The 23,539-nt window shown below is 38.0% G+C and overlaps 1 protein-coding gene and 1 pseudogene across 5 annotated transcripts in view; one reads left to right on the forward strand and one right to left on the reverse strand.

Annotated features, from left to right (window-relative positions):
- The window catches only part of NTM (neurotrimin), a 1,385,759-nt gene that overhangs the window by 546,771 nt on the left and 815,449 nt on the right, over positions 1-23,539 (reverse strand). For 3 of the 5 annotated variants that reach the window (XM_074216286.1, XM_074216285.1, XM_074216288.1), the window contains exon 1: positions 18,589-19,782. In XM_074216286.1, coding sequence (XP_074072387.1) covers positions 18,589-18,755 — 167 coding nt within the window. In that variant the 5' untranslated portion in view covers positions 18,756-19,782. Of the gene's footprint in view, positions 1-18,588; positions 19,783-23,539 lie in introns of those variants that run through there. The other 2 variants (XM_074216287.1, XM_074216284.1) reach the window with 2 other exon arrangements.
- Positions 8,938-9,871, forward strand: LOC141510218 (mRNA turnover protein 4 homolog; annotated as a pseudogene).

Raw genomic sequence — 23,539 nt, forward strand, 5'->3', positions numbered from 1 at the left:
GGAAAGAGTATGAACATTTACTGTGATCAGTCAACTAGTATTTCTTAAGTACTATGTGCTAGACACCATTCTAAGTGATCATTGTCAGTGTCCTATAGGAAGACAAATATTTTAAGAAGTGCAAGTGAAGAGAGAAAGCACTTCAGCATCAAAGAGAGCCAATGAAAAGGCATGGAGTTGGGGGAACAGAAAAATCACATGAACAAATGTGATTAAGCTACTATGGCCATATGAATAGGAGTAATATATAGAAAGAAAGAATCCAAGGTCTGGAGAGTCAGAAAAGTTTATAGTTGGTCCTCAAGGAAATAGACACTAGAATTGTCTGAAGAAGGAAAATGATATAATTAGACCGACACTTAAAAAAATCATTTTAACCATTTGGAGGAAGGATTAGAGTAGGAAAAGAATTGAAATAAGAAAAAAATATGAGACCATTGTAACAGTTCAGGTAAAAGGTATGAAGGACTGAACTAGAGTGATGGTTGAATGACTGGAAGGAAGAGGATATATTTGATGTATTTGTGAAAAAAAGACATGATTTAACATCTCATTATTTATATGGGATGAGAGACAGTGAAGAATTATGAATGATGCTGAGTTTATGAACTCAGATTATATAATGGATATCTCTCTATATCTATCTAAACTATCTATCCATCTCTATGAACATGAGTGTCTATATTTAAATGCACTTATACATATTTTATACACAATGTGCCTATATGTACTTATATATATATATATATGAATTTGTTATATTAAATATCTGACTTAATTGAGAAAAGCTATAAACTTATGAAAACACATGTAAAAGGGTAAATGACAGCTAAGAAAACAAAAAAGTAAGGCCATTGCTAACTATTTCAGCTCTAAAATCACAAGAAATTATCATTTGCAATCAATCAAGGATAAACATATTTTAAGTAAGAGATAGTTAACATTATTTATATGCATAGACTCAATACATACAATGACAGACACTTTTGTATATGATCAATGTGGGATTCATTATGCTTGGTGATTAATATTTGTTACATATATATATACATATATATATATACAAATTTGAAATTTTCTTATGATGTAGCTTCAATGCTAGGAAGATGAATTCAGATCCCCCTTCTGAAGCATATTTAGTGTATGACCTATGGCAAATCATTTAATTTTTTAAAATTTATTGGCTTTTGCAAAGCAGTGAAATTAAGTGACTTGCCCAAGGTTACACAGCTGGGTAATTATTAAATGTCTGAGGCAGGATTTGAAATCAGGTTCTCCTAACTCCAGGGCCAGTGCTCTATCCACTGCACTACCTAACCGCCCCCAAACCATTTAATCTTTCAATGAGCTATGGCATCCCTAATCAAAGACTATGGATTGCCAAAGAACTGCTGAGTTACTGTGTTAGGAAAAAAGCTCAACCTTCTGCAAGAATCCTTCCTCTATCCTCTTTAATTTTAGTGTCTTCTTCCTGAAATTTATCCTGTAGATAGCTTGTTGTATAAGATTATTTTAACATTGTCTATTTCATTAGTCTGTGAGCTTCTTGAGAATAGGAACTGGTTTGGTTTTTTTTTGCTTTCCTATGTAGCCCTATCCTTAGTATAGTGCCTGGCACAAGTAGATCATTAATAAATGCTTGTTGAATAGACTAGGAAGTTTTTATATGCATAAAATCCAAGATGTAGTCATTATCCTATGTTAAGGTTTTTCAGGATTAGCTTGCCTGCTTCTAATTCCTCATTTCAATTCCAGTCCGCTTTCCTCTTCCTTTCAGTCCATTCTGCTAGCTTTTTCTTAATAATTAGACATCAGAAATTGTTACTACTTTGAATTCTACCTTTAGTAAGTTGTAAGAAATCTGAAATATTCATTTCTGACCTCTATCCAAAGTATGAGCCACATCTTCAATCTAAACCCTTCCCTGCCCACAACTCTCTTGGTCTTCCTCACTGTTTCAATCATCTTCACCCCATGTATGTACAATGTAGGACTATCCTCTCCTCTTCTCTCTTTTCTCTCCTCTTCTTATCTTCTCCTTCTCCTCTTCTTCTTTCCTATCCAATCTTTTCCCATTCTATCCCAACCTTTCTCCCCTTTATTTACAAGATAGGTTCATATTATATGTTCCTTGTCACTATATGACTGCCACTTGTATATAGTTCACTAATCTGACTCAGCTCTACGTTTATTTTAAAAAATTACAAGCCTACAAATTATCCCATCTGTCTCTTTATTGTATTTCAATTAAAGTACTGAATTTACAAATATCTCTAGTACAAAAGGTTATCCTAAATAAGGACCTTTCAGTGATTAATGAGAAACTTTTCATCTAAAAGAAAATTTCCACTAATTATAATGTCTTATCTTCTATCTTGTTTGAATATGTGCTCATTTATCATATTTTATTTCAAGATAAAACTTATCTTGCAGGTGGTGTTTTCATGAGTGCCCATGAACACACATGTATACACACATATGGCAAGATAAGCTTTTTATTTATTTCAATTTAACTTTTTGAGGCTTTCAAGGAATAATTATCAATACTTTTTTCAATCATGTTTCAATCAAAGGCTCTGACTCACTTAAATCCAATTCATGCACAAGTCAGGAAATCACCTCTTCGAGAACAAAGGAAAAATAACAAATCAAATGCTTTTAAACAATCTCAAACAGGTTCTTGGGGATATCTGGATCCCTAATTATAAGGATCTATAAGTGATGGACTATTTTTCTTCTAATACTTTTCTATAATAAATTAAAAGAATTTAAAAGTTATTGGATAATATTGATCACCTAGCACCAACACCATCATTTTAAAATGGGTTACTTTGTTTTTGTGGTCACAGATAATGAGTAGAGGAGGTAAAATCAAAAAGCCAGGTCACCTGAAGGTAGTGCATTCTCCATTATGCCTTAATATTAAAATATAATTTTGAGTTGTTTATAGAATTTTCTTTGGAATCAGTTCTATTTCTCAACATCCTTTTTGTATCCTAGTCATGCTTATGTATTTCTACTTTTTTCTGTTTTTTTCCTATGTACTTTTCAGTGCTTTTCTATGTTTTTCCTGTATCAGCACTCCCTACTGCATGCATTAGCCCTTTGAACATTCTATCCAGAACATTTTATTGTTGTTCACTCATATTCAATTCTTCATGACTCAATTTTGTATTTTCTTGATACCAAGGTGTTTTTCCAACTCACTGTACAGATAAGGAAACTGAGACAAACAGAATTAAGTGACTTGTCCAGGATCACAAGGCTAGTATGTGTCCGAGACAGGATTTCAACTTTAAAGGAGTCTTCCATGACTCCAGGGTAGGCCCTTTATCCATTCTGCCATCTAACTATCCTATTTAGAAAATAGATTTCCATGGAAGGAAAAAAAATTAATAGAAAAAAAGGTTATTGAAAAATCACTGATTTTTCTCATTAGATTCACAACCACTTTTTATTTTTTGTAATTAACCTACCATCCAATATGATTTGAGCCATTGTGTATTTTTTTATCTTTATTAAATTTGAACCCAAATTAGGGTTCAAATCCTTCCTCTGACACTTACTGGCAAGAATCACCATTGACAAGTCACTAATTTCTCAGTGTTTAGGAATGCTCAAACAATATGAGTTACAGAGTAGGTGCTTTTCTGCAGTAGTGGAAGGAATTCCTCACTGGGAGTCTCCCACACTGATAAATAAATCATGGGTTTGCTCAACAGCAGCAACAAAAATTACATGTGAGGAACAATCACATATCTATACATTACTTTCTAATGTTACTATCCCCTCCAAAGACTAGACAGTAAAAACATAATTATATCAATTTTATAAATAAAGATAACTAATTTCAAAGTGGTTAAGTGAATTGTTACATATCACATAGATAGTAACTAAAATTCTAACCCGAGTCTCCTAATTACAAACCTCCATCCATATAGCACAATTGAAATCCATTTGAAAAAGGAGGGCAGTTATGAGTCTAAGATGCTTGTGTTTAGGTTTTTTATAGTCCTGTAACTTTCTAGACCATTTCCCTCTTGATTATTGGTTTTCATAACTGGGGCCATGATTAAGAGGGATGACCAGGGACATTTGTACAATGTTGACAGAGGTGAAATTCTTGGTCCAGCACAAGATAGACCAGGAAGAAAGCATGTTTTCATTAATCAAGAATGAAAGTTAGAAGTTTGAAGACAATTAGATACTGTCATAGTTTCAATCATAAATGATGCCAACTATCAATCAAGTGGCTTTATTCCCATGACTCATCAGGCAAATTCCAGGAAACCAGTGTCTTTGGATTCTGAGGGGTAGTTATGGTATATAACTTCATGCTGTCAATTAGACCATCAAAAGACAAGTTTAGATTTACCCCATTCTTTCCAATTTGTCACCAGAAAAGAACATACTGGAGCTTTGCCCAGCATTACTGGAACTCTGTAGTGCCTTGCTGAAATGGGTAGGACCCACATCCATAAGGCCAAGGACTCCCACAGAATCCAGGCCACCATCAGAAGTCCTGTTTCCTACTATAAATCAAGTCATAGCGTGATAATGGTTCTGGAAAAGGTAGTGAGAAGAATATCTTTGTACAATATTCCCCTCACTACAATCAACATTGTGTGTAAGTCATACCATCATTCATTTGATGTCATGGTCTTCTTTGCTGATGAAGGACAACAATAAATCACCCCACCCAATACTTGACTGGTAAGAGAAAAGGAGAAGGAATAAGGAAAAAGAATAAGCATTTATTAAGTTTCTAATATGTGCCAATCACTGTGCTGTGACTTTTAAAACTATAACTTCCTCTGAGTCTCACCACAACCCTAGGCAATAGGTAATATTATTATTCCCTTCCATTGTTCATATAGAAAACTGAGGCAGACAGAAGTTAAGTGACTTGACCAAGATAGCAAATGTATAAGGTTGGATTAGGACTCAGGGCTTCCTGAATCTAGGCCCAAGACTCCATCTACTGCATCATCAAGCTGCCTTTGAGAAAATGTCAGCTCAAATTTCAACCAAATTCAACCTAAGCTATTAAAATCATAAATCAGAACCTACTCTACTTTACCTATTTCTATTATAGATAAGCTGTTAGCACTATAAATTAATCTTAGTAGAGCAGGGTTGGTAGCAATTTAAGTTTGCATCTCCCCAACACCCTAGAATTTGCAACTATATGTAAATACATATATATATATATATATATATATATATATATATATATATGTGTGTGTGTGTGTGTGTGTACTTATTTATACATTTGTATGTATACATTTATACCTACTGTGGTATTACTGGTAAAATGGTATGCACAGTTTTGTATTTCTTAAACACTATGTATATATATATATATATATATATATATATATATATTTATAAATGTATATTTCTTAAGCACTATTTATCTATATAAAACATGGTTATGGATATGTATGTATATATACATATGTGAGTAAAAATATGCATATGTTGTGGATTTAAGATTTATTGGTTGATATTCTGAAGACAATTTGAAACTAAGTTCAAAAACCTACAAATCTATGTATACCCTTTGAATCAGAGATATTTCTGCTAAGTCTGTATCCCAAAGAGATCAAAGAAAAAGGAAAAGTACATAAATACACATAAGGATATAATATGTTTATATACAATCTAGTATCATAGGTATCATATTGCTTAACCTTATCAATGCTTGGAGGAGAGGCTAGAGAAAGTAGAAAATTTGGTACTCAATTTTTTTTAATGATTGTTTTAAACAAACAAATAGATAAAAGATACTGTTTGATAGCTGACATTGCAATAGCAACTTAGAGATAAACTTCATTAAATGTGAGGTTATATAACTAGACATGGAATTGTGTTCTTGTTCAGACATTTAATGTCTATGTGACTTTAGCAAGACATACTTTATGAATGTCAGTAGAGACCATGGTATGGTAGAGGGACCAATAAGCTGAGAATTTGAGAACCTAGCTTCAAACTTCAACTCTGTTGCTTAATAACTATGATCTTAGGGGTAAGTTACTGAACTTCTCAGGGCCTAAATGTCCTGTAAAATTAAGGGAATGGATTTAATGTCTCTAAACTCTATTCTTATTTTTCTTAATCATTAATGATAAGAGTGGTGTCAAATACTTTAAAAGCACTTTGCATCCATTATCTTATTTGAGTCTAACTGCCCAATGAAGTGATACTAAAGATATTGATATTCCTATTTTGCAGACAAGGAAATAGATTAATAAAAGCCAAACAAAATGTCTGTGGTCCTATACCTAGTAAGAATAAGAGATGATATTTGAAGTCAAGCCAAATGCTTAAGACACTAACTCTAGCATTCTATTCATTATACAGTACTTGTCTTTGCCTTACTAACCCTAATTTCCATATGCAATTAAGTATATTGGGAAAAAAAAGTCCACTTTTTCTTTTCATGGAATTGAAAGGGTTAAGACTATTTTGACTTGAATGTTTCTGATGAGTAAGTTTGTCCAAAGATGATTACTCTAAGTGAGGAACAGGCTTTTCCACTCATCCCCCATGTTAGTAGCTTGTTTGAACTCCAGAGCAGATCTGAAGATTATTTTCCTGCAAATACATCTCTTGTTGCCTTTACTAGACTGAAAAGGCTTTGTCTGAGGTTGATTTCAGCTATGTAATTTTCCAAGACTCCTTGGGTTTGGTGCTGTTTTCATTAAAAATTCCATTATACTTTTTAAATCCATCAACGAGATTTTAAGATTAATTCATATTGCCCATTTTGTGAGAACAGGAAAGATAAAAAAGTACCTAAAAAGCATTCTGAACCCAAATGTTTCACACTGACAAGAAAGTCAAGTTGGGCAAATAAGCCCAAACAATTTAACCATGTCAAAACATGAGATCTAGAAAAAATGTCAGTGTGGAAAGACTGACTTCATTATGCAAACACATTCCAGCTAGTCTATTGTGTTTGGACGATGGACTTCAGAATGGGATAAAAAGTCTTTTCAGACTTCATTGTAACCTTTTTGTTGAAGGCTATCATTTAAATCAGAGTTCAGAAACTAAGATCCATGAACCATAGCTGTTTCAGTGAAATTCCAAAATAACTGAAAATATAAACATCCTATTTCTGGAACTGTGGTGCTGTCCCTGGTCCTGCCGTAATCTTCTGCATGAGGAATGAGATTGTCTTAAATCAGTGAGCAGTTCTGAAGTTGACTGTTGAGAGGAAAGGTTAGAAGTAGAAGCTCTAAAATCTCTACTCTGCTGTCCCACTTGCAGTGAAAACCTTAACTCTACATCCAAATTTCCAAAAAAAGGAGAGGAACTACAAAAATAAAAGGAGCAACCTTATCTGCCTCCTGGCCCAAACAAAATGTGTCATAAATGGATTCATAGTACTTCCACCTACCATCCACACATAAATTGCTCAATCCTAAATTTAAAAATTCCTTCCTTCACTGTTTTTAAAACTTGTAACCTTTCTTGATTGGGCTCTTTGTGTATGTATGTGTATTTGTGTGCTTACACTGCGTATTTCTCTTTGTGCTTCTCTATTTCTCCATCTCTTTTTCTCTCTCCTTTTTATTTGACTGTCTGCCTGTCTGTCTTTTTTTCCTCTTTTTTGTAAGATAAGAAGTGTCCAATATGATGAAGAAATATATCATCATAGAGAAAAAATCCTCAAAGGAAAAATGAAGTTTCATTAAATCATAGCACACAAAACAACTCCAGGAGGGCCACTAATAATTAATTAATAATAATAAAAACAATATAGCTATAGCATCTACTAGGTACCTGACACTGTGCTAAGTCCTTTACAAATATTTATCTCATTTAATAATCACAATAACTCTGCAAAGAAGATACTGTTATTGTCTCTATTTTAGAGATGAGGTAACTGAGACAAACTGATGTTAGATGATTTGCCCAAGGTTACACAGCTAGAAAGTGTCTGAGGCCACATTTGAACTCAGTTCTTTCTGATGCCGAGACAAATGCTCTGTCCACTGTATCACCTACCAACCTCTGAACAAAGAAAGCCTCACAGTCTCAAAGTTCTTTACAAGAAATAAAAGCATCACTGTGGTCAAGCAGATGTTTGGAACCAGCTGGGGATAGGGGAATCTGGACAAGTCACGCTGAGTTTTACTGAAATTTGTACACTTGTACATCTGCCATTCTACCAGTTATATTCAGATTAAACTGTCCTTTGCTTCTCCGCTTCCTTCCCCAATAAACACACTTGTCTGACCCACAGAGTCCTGTGTTCAGTTTGTCTTGCATTGAAACAGTATCTGAAATACAATCAATTTAAAGATTCCGAAAACTAGGACTGTTTTCAGCTGCCCAGGCTTTTTCCGAGTGGAGCTGCTGACAGACCAGTTTATTGGTTATTATCAGTAAACTATTTCACAAAATCCACTGCTGTGAACAAAGCAACTAGCTCCTGAGGCTGCAAAGACCCTTCAAACAAAGCAAGGATAATGTTACATGGATAACACTTTATACCTCCATGGAGATTTACATCCTAGGAGCTCAAATGTTTTGTTAGTATTAATTAATGAAGCTTTGCAAGGTTCCCCCAGGAGGCAAATGTCAGACCAGCTTCTAGAAGAACCATGAGTAGGGAAGGTTGTAGATCAAGGTCATACTTCAAGGTGGGCAATATCTTTTGCTCTCATCTACCCTTCCATCCAAGTGACTGTGGATTTGCATAACCTTATATCGTTTTTTTCTCCCTTATCATGGATGGCTCCACAATGTGCTTTATTCTGAGATTTTTTTTTCAGCATCTTTCTTCCTAGTATCATTTGAAAGGGTCCATGAGAGTTATTAACTACCTCAGAGAAAACCTAATATTGTCCTCATTTGAATACAAGATCGGAGTGGGGAAAATTATTTACTAAAGTAAGAAATATTCTCGAGAGCCCCAGAGGCGCCGGGGTCCTGGCCGGCGCCGCCGAGACTCCGCACGTGCAGGCAGCATCATGCCCAAGACCAAACGCGACAAGAAAGTTTCCTTAACAAGGACCGCCAAGAAGGGCTTAGAACTCAAACAAAACCTGATAGAAGAGCTTCGAAAATGTGTGGACATCTACAAATACATTTTCATCTTCTCAGTGGCAAACATGAGGAACAGCAAACTGAAGGACATCAGGAGTGCCTGGAAGCACAGCCGGATTTTCTTTGGCAAGAACAAAGTTATGATGGTGGCTTTGGGTCGAGGGCCTTCTGATGAATATAAGGACAATCTTCACCAGGTCAGCAAGAAGCTGAGGGGTGAGGTCGGTCTCTTGTTTACCAACAGAACAAAGAAGGAAGTGAATGAATGGTTCAATAAGTATTCAGAGATGGATTACGCCCGGGCTGGTAACAAAGCGACTTTCACCGTCAGTCTGGATGCGGGACCCCTGGAGCAGTTCCCCCACTCAGTGGAGCCTCAGTTGAGGCAGCTTGGTCTGCCCACTGCTCTCAAGAAAGGTGTGGTGACCTTGATCTCAGACTATCAAGTGTGTAAAGAGGGCGACGTGCTGACCCCTGAGCAGGCCCGAGTCCTGAAGCTGTTTGGGTTCGAAATGGCAGAGTTTAGGGTTAACATCAATACCTGTGGCAAGTTGAGTTGGGGAAGTTTGAGCATCTTGGGGAGGACGCAGAGGAGGACAAGGATGATGACGATGGTGACAATAGCTCCTCAAAGGAATCTGAAGACTCAGAGGATGACAGCCTGGCCAGGAGCCCTGCAAGGTGCAGGGCTTCACCCAGTCTAGCCTCTCAGAGCAGCTGCCTCCCTTCTCCAAGGAAAGAGACTTTTTGTGCAAGACTCTCAGAAAGGAGAGGTGCAGGCCACATGGGACTACGTTTTTATATAGAATAAAGCATTATCTGTGGAGTGGGTGCACCTGGGCTCTCCCTGGGGACAGTGGAAAGAACGTGGCTCCTTGCTGCCAGGGCTAGCGGAGGCCCTAACCATCTGCCCACTTCTCTCTAACTTCAAGCCTGGAGGTTCCAAAGTAACAGAGGTTAGTTACAGTCCTTGTGCTTCTCTCTCTATGTCACTCACTTTCTCCTGCTCCACCTTCCTCCATGATAGCAAATGGCAAAGTTGGGATTTTAGATGATGCAACCTCTAGAGAAAGCCCCTAGTACCTCTGTAGTGAAGTGATCAGACTCGGAGGACAAAGGGGTGGAGTGCTAGGGTCCTGAGAGACGGGCCAGTGCTCCATGGTTCAGGGTGAGACAACCTGGATTGGGCTGTGTATAGGGTAGAGGCAAGGAGCTCCGGGCTTGGCTATGTGCCAAGACAGGGACCGTGGCTCCATTTTGGCTGCCTCCCACAATGCTAATTATTCATAGAGCATTTTTTGAAGATTTATAGAATATTCTCCTCCAGACATCCCTCTGACTTGGGTGCAATGAGTGTTGTCTTCGTTTCACAGATGAGGAAACTGAAATTGACTTGCCTATGTCCATGAAGGGGAGGATTTGAACCTAAGTCTTAACTCCAAAATCCAGTGTTCTTCCACTGTGCCATGCTCTTTCTTACAACTCCAGAGGCATAACACCTGGTAGCTTCTTGGTACCAGCAATGACAGGGCACTAGATGACCTGCTGGAGATACAGCCCCTGGGCTCAGTATCATCTAGTGGGTCTTCCCTATTTCTGTGACCCCTTGGGCTGTGTCCAGTGAAGACCACAGACCCTTTCTCAGAATATTTTTCAATATTTAAAATTGCCAGCATCACAAAGGAAACCAACCAGACAGAAATATGTATCTATTTTTAGACAGGTTAGGAACCTCCAGTCTAGACATAGGTTGTCCTTTTTTCCTTTCTCAGTCCCCCTTTAATGCCTTCCCTCCTGACCCGGTCTTGTTTCTACACTGTTGATCTCATAATTTACCCCCTTAGACTGGGAGCTCCTTGAGGGCAAGACTTTTGCCTTTCTACCCTCTGCCCCTATTACCTGCACATAGTTGAAGCTTAATAAATGCTTGTTTGCTGTCTGACTGGCAGAAAAGGACTTATCTGGGAGGCCCTGCCTCCAAGTCCTATGTCTTCACCATCACATTATCCAGGTGATTGAAACCCACAGTCAGGAGAGCTGGCTTCCCAATCCTGGGTCTTATTGTCATTTGGGAGAACAGGCTGAGCATGCTTCCTGAGCAGTAGAAAGGACGGGACCAATCTTCCCTCAGGGGTGGTGATAATGGGCAGTCTGTGGGAAGCCACTAGTAACTAACTGAAAGGAGTGCTAATCCTGGGAAGATGAAGTGGATTTCAATCAACCTTTATTAAACACCTACAGTATTCAAGAGTCAAAAAGCTCATGGGCGAAATCCAAAACCATGAGCCCAATTTTGACCCTCAGGTACCAGGACAGGACCATCTTGGGCCAGTTTGAGGAAAGTTGATGCTTCTGGCTCATTTTCCACTACAGATAGGTTTCCCTGATCCCTGCTTGACTCATATTTCTAGCACTTAAAAGAATATGTTTGTAAAACCATTAAAAAGCTTTTTCATGGCAATAAAAATAAATATTCTCTCTGCTCCAATGAGTACTCCAGAAGTCAAGTCATTCTTTGTTTCCAATTCACATGAAAACTCTCATAACTTTAAAATTCTCAAATATTGTTCCTAAATCATCAAGGAAGGTGAGTTGTACTTCAGAACTCTAGCTAGAGAAATTAGATTTATTGAGAGTGAATTATATCTTATTAAACAAACACGTAGAATTATGTAAAAAAGTTCTGTTTTGGCTGTTAGAAGACCAAGGTTCACTTCCCATCTCACTGAATCACAGTTTTCTAAATTCAGTTTATCATAAAGGTCTAATCCAACTCTCTCATGTCATAAATAAGGAAACTGGGACCAGTGAGCTTAAGTAAATTGGCCAAGATCAAATAAATGGGCAGAGTTGGGATTCAAACTCAGATCTTCTACCTTTTTTCCACTTTTTTTAATCTTTACAGAAATTTAAAAGGTGATCTCTGACACTTGATATCTGTGTGATAATTAGTCAAGTCATTTAACCTCTCTAGGTCTCAGTTTCTCCCCTATTAAATTAAGCAGTAGAACTAAATAATTTGGAAGGTTATTTTAGCCCCAAATCTATTAATCTATGATACCAAACTTTGTCGTCCTCAATATAGTATTACAATTAAGCTACAATGTCCTGAAAGGAAACCTAACTATAATTCTAGTTGAGTCAGCAGCTTGAAAAATGAAGAAATAGTTTTAATTTTATGTGTCTTAGTATCCTCGTATATAAAATGAAAAAAAGCCAGGCAATCATTTCATTAGGCATCTCTAATGACCAAATTCTATTAGTTTGAAACAGGAAAAAAAATAAGTGGTCTTTTAGATATGTACTTGCAACTTTTGGTGCGGTGTATGGAAAGTTGAATTGTTCGTCTGCTATCTTTTCTAGTCATTTGGACCCTTGTTGTCAAACTCTTTCAGTACTATGTTTTTGATTTGACTCCTATGTATCAAATCCCTGATGTCTGTCCATGTACCTGATCCTTCTGCATTTCATTCCACTTGCCTGATTTTTTGCAGCCCACAGAGGGAGCTATGAGGTGATAGATCCTGAGAAGAGGCAGGGAAGTGGAAAGATTCATCCTGGAATAACCACTGTTCTCTGAATGGCATTGCTATTCTGAACAAGTTAACTCATAAACAACAGATCAATAGTTACACCAAGAGACAACCTCTACCATCAGAGCTGAAATTGAGAGAGGTGTGAGAAAGCCTGAGCAAGACTTTTGGGGCTCTTTATTTTCTTGGAAATCATCATTATTCTGGAGGTCTCTAATTTAGTTTAATGTAATAGTAAAGATTACTATTCCCTCCTGGGGGCTAGATGCAGAGGGACAGAACAGGAAGGGAATAGGTCACAAAAATCCTTCTGCAAATGATGGGCATTTACTCCTGCACATTTCCAAAAGGGCAATATGACAGCAGAAATAGCAGTAAGCCAACTACCAAAGCACTTCAAAATTCAGGGATGAGTATAGGAGTGGAGCCAGAGAAGCAGGACTATCTTAGGCAGATTGCTAAATAGGACTCATAAATCCCTGAGTCCTCTTGAACAACTAAATTCTACTTAGAACTAGTAGATGATATAAGCACTTGTGTTCTGCTCACTTTTATAAACACAAAGCTCATGGCTCTGTCCACAAATCAGGTCATTGATTATTAACTGATCACACTGTAGAGAAACAGCATTGGTGTCCAGCAATTGGACACTACAGTTCTGTTATTACCTAGTTCGTAGGTGATCCTGAGGAAGTAAATTAACTCTTTCATTCCTTGCTCTATCAATATGAGAAACCAGGAAACATACTTACCGGAATGTGCAAATGGAAGACAAATAAAGGAACCTGAATTTTCCTTTCTATTGAGGACCCAAATAACTGTGATTTTATGTGACTAAAGGAAGACATTTATTCCCTTCTGCTTAAGATTTCCTGCTTTCCTTTCTCTGAATGTCCAAGTCTCATTTTTCCTTCAGATCCTGCTCAAGCTGCATTTCTTCCATGAAGACTTCCTTAATTGTCCTGGTTGACAAAAATCACTATTTGCTTTGAAAGCAAATATACTCATTTGGTAATTGGTACATGTTAACTTATATAGATACTTAACCATTTACTTTTATGCTCAAGCTTTTAATCCAGAAAATAAACCTCTAAAAAGTCAGGACTTTGTCATATCTATCTAGAACACCCTCATTCACAAAGTAGTAACTTAATAGATGTTGCTATTGACATTGGTGATGATGACAAAAGTGTCAGAGGTATTAAAGTGGTTGACAAATTAAAGACTGATTGACAAGGGGAAAATACTTTGTTTAATTAGAAATATATGTTATTATCAAATTAATATTAATAATTATCAAAAGGCAATCACTAGATCACTGGTTCTGGAGTCAGGAATCCCTGAGTTCAAATCTGACCTCAGACACTTAATAATTACCTAGCTGTGTGGCCTCAGGCAAACCACTTAAATCCCATTTGCCTTGGAAAAAAAAAGGCAATCACCTGGCACAGTAGCTAGATTTTTGTCCCTGAAGCCAGGCAGACTTATCTTCCTGGAGTTCAAATTTGGCCTTAGACATTTACAGCTGTGTGACACTGAACAAGTCACTTAATCCTGTTTGCCTCAGTTTTCTCATCAGTAAAATGAACTAGAGAAGGAAATTACAAATCACTCCAGGATCTTTGCTAAGACCACCTCAAATGGGGTACAAAGAACGATGCAAGGCTGAAATTACTAGACGACAAATCATTTTATGTTAAGGGCTTGTTTTATTTTTGCATTTGTACCTCTAGTTCCCAACATATAGTTAGTATTTAATAAATGTTGGTTGATGCATAGATGCTATTCAATGAAGCACTGGAATAGATATAAAAGAAATGTAAAACCTGATCCTGTCCTAGAGAATCACAGGGTCCTCTTCAAATCATAGATCCACAACTGGGAATCATTTAGTCAGATTGGGAAGCAGAGACCCAGGAAGGCTCAGGTCTTAATATTTGAGTTGGAAAAATAAGGCATACATATGAAATAAATAATAAATGGTAAGTTAAATGTAATTAAGTATCCAAATGATATAGAAAGTGCTATAACAATTCAGAAGTGGGGAGATCAATGAAGACTAGTGATCAGAGAGGTACTGTGAAAGAAAGGTGTCTTTTTAACTTTTAATTATATTTTCTTTCATATCAAATAATATTAATTTGAGCTTCATATAGCATATTACTGGGAATATGGAAAGAAGACAACTACCCAAACTTTTATTGCAAAATGGAAAGATTACTAAATGCAGTATCTGAGAAACTGGGTTTGAAATTCAGTTCAGTTAATGACTATTCAAATGAATCATTTCCCCACCCTGGACATTGATTTCTTCATACATATACTAATAAAAGGGGGAGGGTCTGTGGATGACATGATCTTTCTAGTCCCTGCTCTAAATTTTAGGAGGCAAAAATCATCTTCCAGAAAGAGATGATTTCCAGAGTACTATGCAGAAGTATCATGACAATATCCCTGGCTGCAATGAAACTTGTTTTTAAAAGTTTCTTAATATTGGAATATGATTATAATACTAGCATTTTCCCCCAAGAGGCATGATGAAATTTTCCAAACATGAAAATGGACACAGACATAGAGAGAGCAAAAATAAAACTAATACCAAAAGTCCTCTGCTGGATATGTGAAAAACTACATCCAACAGAGAACAGAACATCAACTTTGGAATATGCTTGGATTGTCCTTCTCCCTTCAAGTTTTGATGGGGAAGAGAAGAAAGGAGGGAGGGAGAGAGAGAGAGAGAGAGAGAGAGAGAGAGAGAGAGAGAGAGAGAGAGAGAGAGAGAGAGAGAGAATGAATAAACAATTAAAGAATGAAGTAGTAATGGCCCAGAGCCCAGGACAATTCAGAAAGTAAGATTGCATGCAGCTTCAATCATCCTTTTCCTCTCTAAACTTAAGACTATACTTACTGTTGTTAACTAAAACAAAAATATCCCTAGATGATACTTAGCAAAATGGATCTTAAGAGAGGAACAAAAGTCAAGCATTTTCACTTTAAAGTAGCTCTCCTGCATCTGAGTTTATACAGTGCTGAGGAAGAACAGTCAAGATCTGCTAACAGTTAGGAGACTTACTGCTGACTTACTATTCCTTACAGTAACTTCCTAGTCACATCTATGACTATGAAGTATTTAAAATCAGGTTTCAGACTGTTTCCCATTTTTTCCATAATTCACTTGTGGGTAGTTCTAAGCAGGCTGAACTCATGACTTACATGCATCAAGAAGAGATAAAGATACAAGAGAGAAGAGGAACAGAAGACTGGACTAAGGACAGTCCAGGGGATTAAGAGATGCCCACAACATACCTATGCACTAGATATGACTCTAGTTTTGCCTTGAGTACATTCTTAAGTGGCATAAGAGAGATGACCTCCAGACACATTAGGGGAACTGGCCTAGTGAAGGGTAGAGACAGAGCAAGACAAGAAAGGGAGAACTTAGCTTGCAACATGTGGTGTTTTTATGGTAGAAGGGATGATTTTTTAAAAAATCAACTCAAACATACCAAAACATTTTCATTATTCAAAGCCCCTTAAAGATTTAAAAGAAAGCAATTTCTGATCCAGGCATAACCCCATACTCAGTCAATATTGAATTCAACTCTTTTAGGGAGATAACTGGAATGAAGCCAGTTCTAAGGAATGTCACAATGAGCACCAATATCACTCCAAGGAGCTTGAAATTCCATCAAAATCTATAATATGCTGTTATTTGCATGGCATCATCTTTAGGAAATTTCAAACCTTCCTCAAATATATCTCTATAGAGGTATCTTACCTTTCCTTGTTTCTCTGTCTCTCTCTCTACTCTTTTGTTCTACTTTCTGGATTTTTCTCCATATGAAAATTTTCCTTTTCTGAAACTGGAATCCCATTAGAAAGGTAGATTAAAGGAACTGAGTTAAACACATCATATATCTTTAAAAATTTGGTACTTTCACATTCATTGTGTTTTCTGCTTAAGGCTTATGAATTTATTGCATTATCATCATTCTGTTGAAGTCCACTTGCCAACACAAGCAGAAGGATTCTCTATAATAGGACAACTTCTGGTGTGGGAAGAGCCAGATGTTTAATATCTACATGACACAGCTCTTAAATGTAAAACCTGAAAGAAGGAAATCATTTAATGATTAAAGGAACGGTTGCACAACTGGAAATATGTTGGGCACACAAGAATTCACCCCTCATAATAATGCATTATAGGATTTTTGATTCTCTTGAATAGTTTCTCTAAACCACAATACTTCCCTCAGGTCTTACTGACTATCTTATATTAGTGAGCAAAACAATTTTTCCATTGAGCCTACCAGTTTTTTAATTTTGGGGTATTCCAAATAGTGTACCATCTATGGATTGATTTTGACCAGTCAGAAGTCCTACCTGAGCAGAAAGAAAAACTCACTTCTTAGGAGAGAAATAGGGACCGAGAAAGAGATAGAGGTAGACAGATAGATTCAGGAGGGAGAAGGGAAGGGGGAGAGGAGAAGAGCATAAAAATCATATTTTTATGGTCAGTTTTACCTATCAACTTAGAAGAAGGGAGAGAAAATAAAAAAGGATTCTGGAGAGAGCCTAAGACAGTGTTTGTTGTTGATTTCCAACACATTTATTTTGATATCTAGTTCCATGAAGTAAAGTGGGTTAGATTTTTCTCACAGCAACCAATTCTATAGTGTTCTATTTTGGTTTAGAGGTGTGTAGACATTTGAAATTGGTAAGTCATTGGTTCTAACGCCACAACAATCATGTAGAGAAAACTGGTTATGTTAGGCTGTAATAAACATATTGATTATCTTGATTTCCTTCCACTAATCATCCTTTAACTTTAAAGTCAATCCTTGCTCCTACAATAAGGTTGAAGTCTATTTTTTGAATCTTCATAATCAATAATAATAATAATTAATTATAAGTGACTTTTATGGCACTTTGAGGTTTTATCCTGGTGGCTGAGGAGAAAAGAAAATGTTTGACCAGTACATATGATATTTCCCATGAACAATACTGACTCTTCACCATGGTTCCAGCATCAATATACCACTTCCAGATGGGAAGAGGCAATCCCTCTTTTCCCAACAGTTAACAGCATCAAGGGATGTAACTCACTGAGAAGCAGCAGAGAGACCTGAGGCCCAGCAGTTTCCCTGGCAGGGAGTACAGAATCCCAGTTTGGCAACTCAGCATGGCAAGAGCAGAGTCAGAGCATCCAGACTAAAGCATACCTCTTCACTGGGTGGGCCTCAATAACTTCAGAAAAGAGGCTTTTCTTTCTCACCTTTATCCAAGCACCCATAACCATTGTCACCACATTCCCCAGCACTTAAGTGTTAATGCCAGAACTGAAAAGGAATTTAGCCACTTTTTTCTAATAGCTAATCCCTGGCTATAGATGTTTCTCTTCCCCAACCATGCAGCCTAGATTCATAGAAACTGCAGATTCCCAGCACATTGGAGTTAGCTGCTATCAGTATTAGGAACCTAGGACAGGATCCCTATAGTATGCCTATCTTCCTTCCCACAATGGTCTCTTCAGCTTCCTGTAATTTGCTCTCTAGTAGGCACAGTGAACAAGTGATATTTCTTGCCAAAATTACATAGCACCTCTTGACGTAGGCACTCAGTTTCACACACACCTGCAACCCCATTCACTGCCCTTTCTCTCTCTCTCTCTCTCTCTCTCTCTCTCTCTCTCTCTCTCTCTCTCTCTCTCTCTCTCTCCCTCCCTCCCTCCCTACCTCTCTCCCCCTTCTCTCCCCCTTCTTTCTCTCCTTCCCTCCCTCCTTCTCTCTCCCTCTGTGTGTCTCTCCCTGTCTCTGTTTCTCTCTGTCTCTGTCTCTCTGTGTCTCTGTCTCTGTCTCTGTCTCTCTCTCTCTCTCTCTCTCTCTCTCTCACACACACACACACACACACACACACACACACACACACCATAAACCATCACAACTGAGAAGACCCACTTTCCCCCACCACAAAGACAAGACGAGCTGCTCCCTACCTGAGAGTGGCGCTCTCCCCTTGCCTGACCGTCACGTTGTCCATAGCTTTGGGGAAGGTGGCATCTCCGCTGCGCACTGGCACTCCTGTGGGCAGAAGGAACAGCAGCCTGAGAGACAGGACCACGAGGAACTTCCAGGGCAGCAGCAAGTACCCACCGACCCCCATCCTCGACAGCCACAACTTCCCTGAACTGGAGCAGCGGCACCGCAGGCGCCCCCCAGCCGGGCACAGGAAGCGAGGCGGGGGGAGAGGAAGGGGACGGAGCGAACCAGGAGCACCGTGTGTGTGTTTGGGGCGGGGAGGGGAGCTCCTGCAAGTCTAACAATCCTCCCCCAAATCCAGTCTCAGCTTTCCAGCATCAGAGAACCAAATTCCCGGACGACAACATCTGAGGAGAGCTCCCTTGGTGTTCCTCCAGCAAGGGAGGAGCCGGCAGGGAAAAAAAAAAAAGAAAGAAAGAAAGAAAGAAAGAAGGGAAAGAAGAAGGCAGGTGCAAAGGTGTGGACACGTTTTCAGGAGAGGATTCTTCCAATTAACAGTACAGATATGGCACTTTGGTAAGAACTAAGCACTTTGGTACCGGGGATGGGGAAAACGGTTTCATTCGGCGCCCCCGCGAGCAGCTAATTCCTCAGATGGTCTAGGGACAAAAAGAACGATCCCAACACTTTCTATCAAGTTTCGGAGAAAAGGTCACCGCCAGGAGAGGAAGGGGGAGGCTGGAACAATAGTAGAGATACAAAGTAGAGGCATATAGAAAAAAGCCGTAGTTGCAGCTGCAGGGGGAACGTGAGTCGGAGGGTAATCCACTCTTCCCGCAGCTTCGGCTCGGCACGTCCAAAGCCCAGGGATTCTGCAGCAGCTCCCTCCGTTCAACTTCCTTGAATCCAATCTGCACAGCCGCCCCGTTACATCCAAGCCCTCCTAGAGAGACGCGGAGCCAGCAGTGAGGGTAGAAAGGAGGAGAGAACCCGGGGCCCCACGAAGCCGCGGTGCCCCCTCTCCGTCTTCCTCCCTGGGTTTAGGCAGGGCAAGATGCAGGAGATGCCACCGGCCGACAGGAGAGCCACACCAAACTCAGCTGCTTCTCCCAGTTTCAGCAGCTCCTTCCTCCCAGGAACATCTCCGACTCGCACACGCACCGACTTCCAGGGTTGTCATGACAGCAACTCCATCACTGACCAACACTTTCCCTCCGATACAGACACACACTGAACAGCTGAGACTTAGCACATTAATCTCCAGGAAGGACGGTGAACAGCAGAGAGCTCCCACTTTAACCCCTGCAGTGCCTGCACCCGGCATAGCGGCAAAGACTAAGACTAAAGTAGAGGTTAACTCTTGCAGAGCTGTGGTTGCCAAAAAGGAAAGTCACAATCCAAATGCAAATTATCCCTCAGAAATAGCTTCAGCTTTTTAGTGATACCTAAGAATGTCTTCATCGCTATTCTGTACTCCTGAACCAGCAAACCTTGAAGCATGCACATGCTCCTTTTCAATTGTTCAGATTATATCCATTAGATATTCTGAAAAGCTTTGGAAGTAAAAGGTTCAGGAGGGATGATTAATATGATCAGATCCCTACATCAATAGGACACACCCTTCCACAGTACAAATCCTACACAGTGGCCTCTACCTCCAAAAAACAAAGTAAATTAAAGATAACATTCAAAACATAGATGCTAGGTATGATACATACAACCTTCTAAGAAGTCGGCAAAGTCCCCTTAAGTTTCTTTCTTCATGGGAGCAACAAAAGAATTCTTAATTCCCTAGGATCTACTTACTTATTATTGATCTACTTCCTTATTATTGGTTTGAACAACATAATTTTCCATACTTAGAATCATTTAATTCAATTCTCTCGTTTTGCAGAAAAGGAAAACAAGATACAGAGAAATGAATGAAATAACTGTCACACACTATTAAGTGAGAGAACCCAGGGAAGAATCCAGGTCTCCTGATGCCAATCTAGGCCACCTTCCAGTTGACGGGACTGATTTTATGTATAAGAGGAAAATGGCAGCTCTACAAAAGCATTCAAATTAAGAAAACTAGACACCTGGTATATCTGCACTGATGTTCCCAGGTTTACCTGAGTTGCAAACTCTTGCACAGTTGATTTCCTTCTTACACTGTGTCTTTCAAAATCACAAAGCCCTCAGGGGAAAATGGATTTGCCTTGGTACCTGTCACTTCCCCTTTTTTGCAGTTGCTGTTTATCTTTGTACTTGCATTATGTTCTTTTTTTTTAACCCTCTTAAAGTGCTGATAAAAGGACGTGTATTTCCCACCATAGAACCTAGCATCCTCTGCACCTAGGGAGCACATCCCAGGCAAAGCTTAGTTGGCACATCAGTGTTGCAAAGCTGCTCAGTGCTGAGGGCCTCCATGATGTAAGCTCTTAGCATTGACCTAAATCCTCTTTCCTGATCTGCAAAAGCAATGGTAGTGTCTACTTGGACTTTCTGCTGAAACCTATTAACCTAGCTGTTAATTATCTATGAATTATAAGAATTCATATTACTCAGAGATCTTCCAACACCAAATAGACTTGGATAGGTTGGTTAAAATATTGTGAATGGGGGAGTTTAGAGGAGGAAAAGAGTAATAAAAATGTTTAGATTCACAGTAAACCAAATTGTGAAGTAGTACAGAAAAAAAATTATGAAGGCTACCTTCTTCACCTTAGCATCTTTCAGTGGGTTTTAATAGTTCATCATTAGGGCTTTTTAGTGATGTCTAAACATTATCCCACATAAAAATTATTAGAACTGTCCCACTTTCAGATAATAAATTAGATACTTGAGGAAAAGCAAAGAAACTTGAATGTGCAGTCAGCAGAACTGGATTAAAATCCCATTTTATTCACCTTAAAAACTGTGAGGCCTTTGTCAAATAATTTAATCTCTCCAAACCTCAATTAACTAATCTGTAAAATGGGGATTATAATACTCCATATTATCTATTTTATACAGCTATTATGGTATTATATCAATGTGGTCTTACTGTCCTGATCTTAGATGTCTAAATGAGCATTATCCAAAAAGCGGCAGGTAAATCACCATTTTGTGACCTGAAAGAATGAAAAATTATCAGGAAATGATGCAGATACTGAAGGAAATGGGAAGTTCATTTTTTTTTTTAATTTGTTGTGGGGTTTTTTGATAGGGAGACAGAAAGAGGAGAGGAGATTTATGTTCACATTACTTTTTTTATAGAATCTCAGCAGGTGGTTGCACTATATGCAGTCCTTGTTAGACCACATTTGTTTTAATTTCTGGATCCTGTTTGTTAGCAAATAAAGGAACATCCTAGAGGAAGAAAACTGATATAGTAAGCAGACTGGAGAACATGCCTTACCACAATCAACTGATGGGCTTTGTGTGGAAGAGAAAAAACTTAGTGGGGAACATGATAGATATATTCAATTATTTGAAGGAATATTTTGTGAAGCAGAACAGCTGGAGAGTGCAGTAGATAAGTGCTGGGTATGGAGTCAGAAAGACTCATCTTCCTGAGTTCAAATTAGGCACTTATTAGTGGGCAGTTAGGTGGCACCAGCCCCGGAGTCAGAAGAAATTAAGTTCAAATGTGTCCACAGGCACAATAATTACCTAATTGTGTGATCTTGGGCAAGTCACTTAACCTCATTCACCAATTGATAAATGGTCAGAAGATATGAACAAAAAGTTTTCAAAGAAATCAAAGCTACCTATAGTCATATATGAATATGCTCTAAGCCACTACTGATAAGAGAAATACAAATTAAAACAACTTTGAGATACCATCTCATATCTATCAGAATGGCTAGAGGAAAATAATAAATGTTGGATAGGATGTGGAAAAATTGAAGCAGTGATGCACCAATGGTAGAATTGTAAACTGATTCTGGAGAGTAATTAGGAACTTTGCTGATAGGACTATAAAACTTTGACTCAGCAATATTGCTACTAGGTCTGTATCCCAAAGAGATTTTTACAAAGGAAAAGGACCTATTTAAACAGGAAAAAATATATAGCAACTCTTTTTTTGTGATAGCAAAGAATTGGAAATTGAAGGGATGCCCATCTATTGGAGAATGGAAAAATAAGATATAATTTTATGATTGTGATGGAATACTATTGTACTATATGAAACAACAAGCAGATGCTTTCAGAAAAAAACTTGTGAAGATCTATATGAGCTGATGCAAAATGAAGTGAGCAAAATCAGGAAAATGTAAACAAGAACAGCAATATTATTTGATGATCAACTGTGAATGACTTAGCTATTTCCACCAATACAATGCTCATAGACAATTCCAAAAATATCATCCCCATCCAGTGAAAAACACTGAATGTAGACTAGACTTTTTTTACTTTATTTTTCTTGTTTTATTTTGCAACATAGTTAATATGAAAAAGGTTTGCATGATTGCACATGTCTAATCTATATCAAAATGCTTGCCTTCTCCAGGAGGGAACAAAAGGAGTGAGGGAATTTGAAGCTCATAATTTTTAAAGTGAATATTCAAATTTTATAGGTAATTGAAGAAAAAGTAAGATAAGAAAAAAAATACATTGAAAAAAAAAGATATAGAAGGCTGTACCTGAAGTCTGGAAAACCTGACATCATTTACAAGCATGTGAACCTGTACAGATCACTGAACTTGTGTTTCCTCAGGCTTCTTTTCTGCAAAATGTGGATTGAAATAGCACCTACCTTCTAAGGTTGTTGTGAATATGCATATGTTCACACATATATGTATATATGTACATATATACATGTGAATATGTATGTATATTGTATATATGTATATAATGTGTATTGTGAATCATAATATGTAAAAAATAATTTAATAATATATATAAGGTCCTTTTCAAACTTCAAGTTTGAAAGTATATGTAAGTGTATATATATACTATCAGTGTAAGCTGTTACTACTGTATAATGATTATGTTTGTCCT

Source organism: Macrotis lagotis, chromosome 1 (genome assembly GCF_037893015.1).
Source record: "Macrotis lagotis isolate mMagLag1 chromosome 1, bilby.v1.9.chrom.fasta, whole genome shotgun sequence".
NCBI classification, from domain to species: Eukaryota; Metazoa; Chordata; class Mammalia; order Peramelemorphia; family Peramelidae; genus Macrotis; species Macrotis lagotis.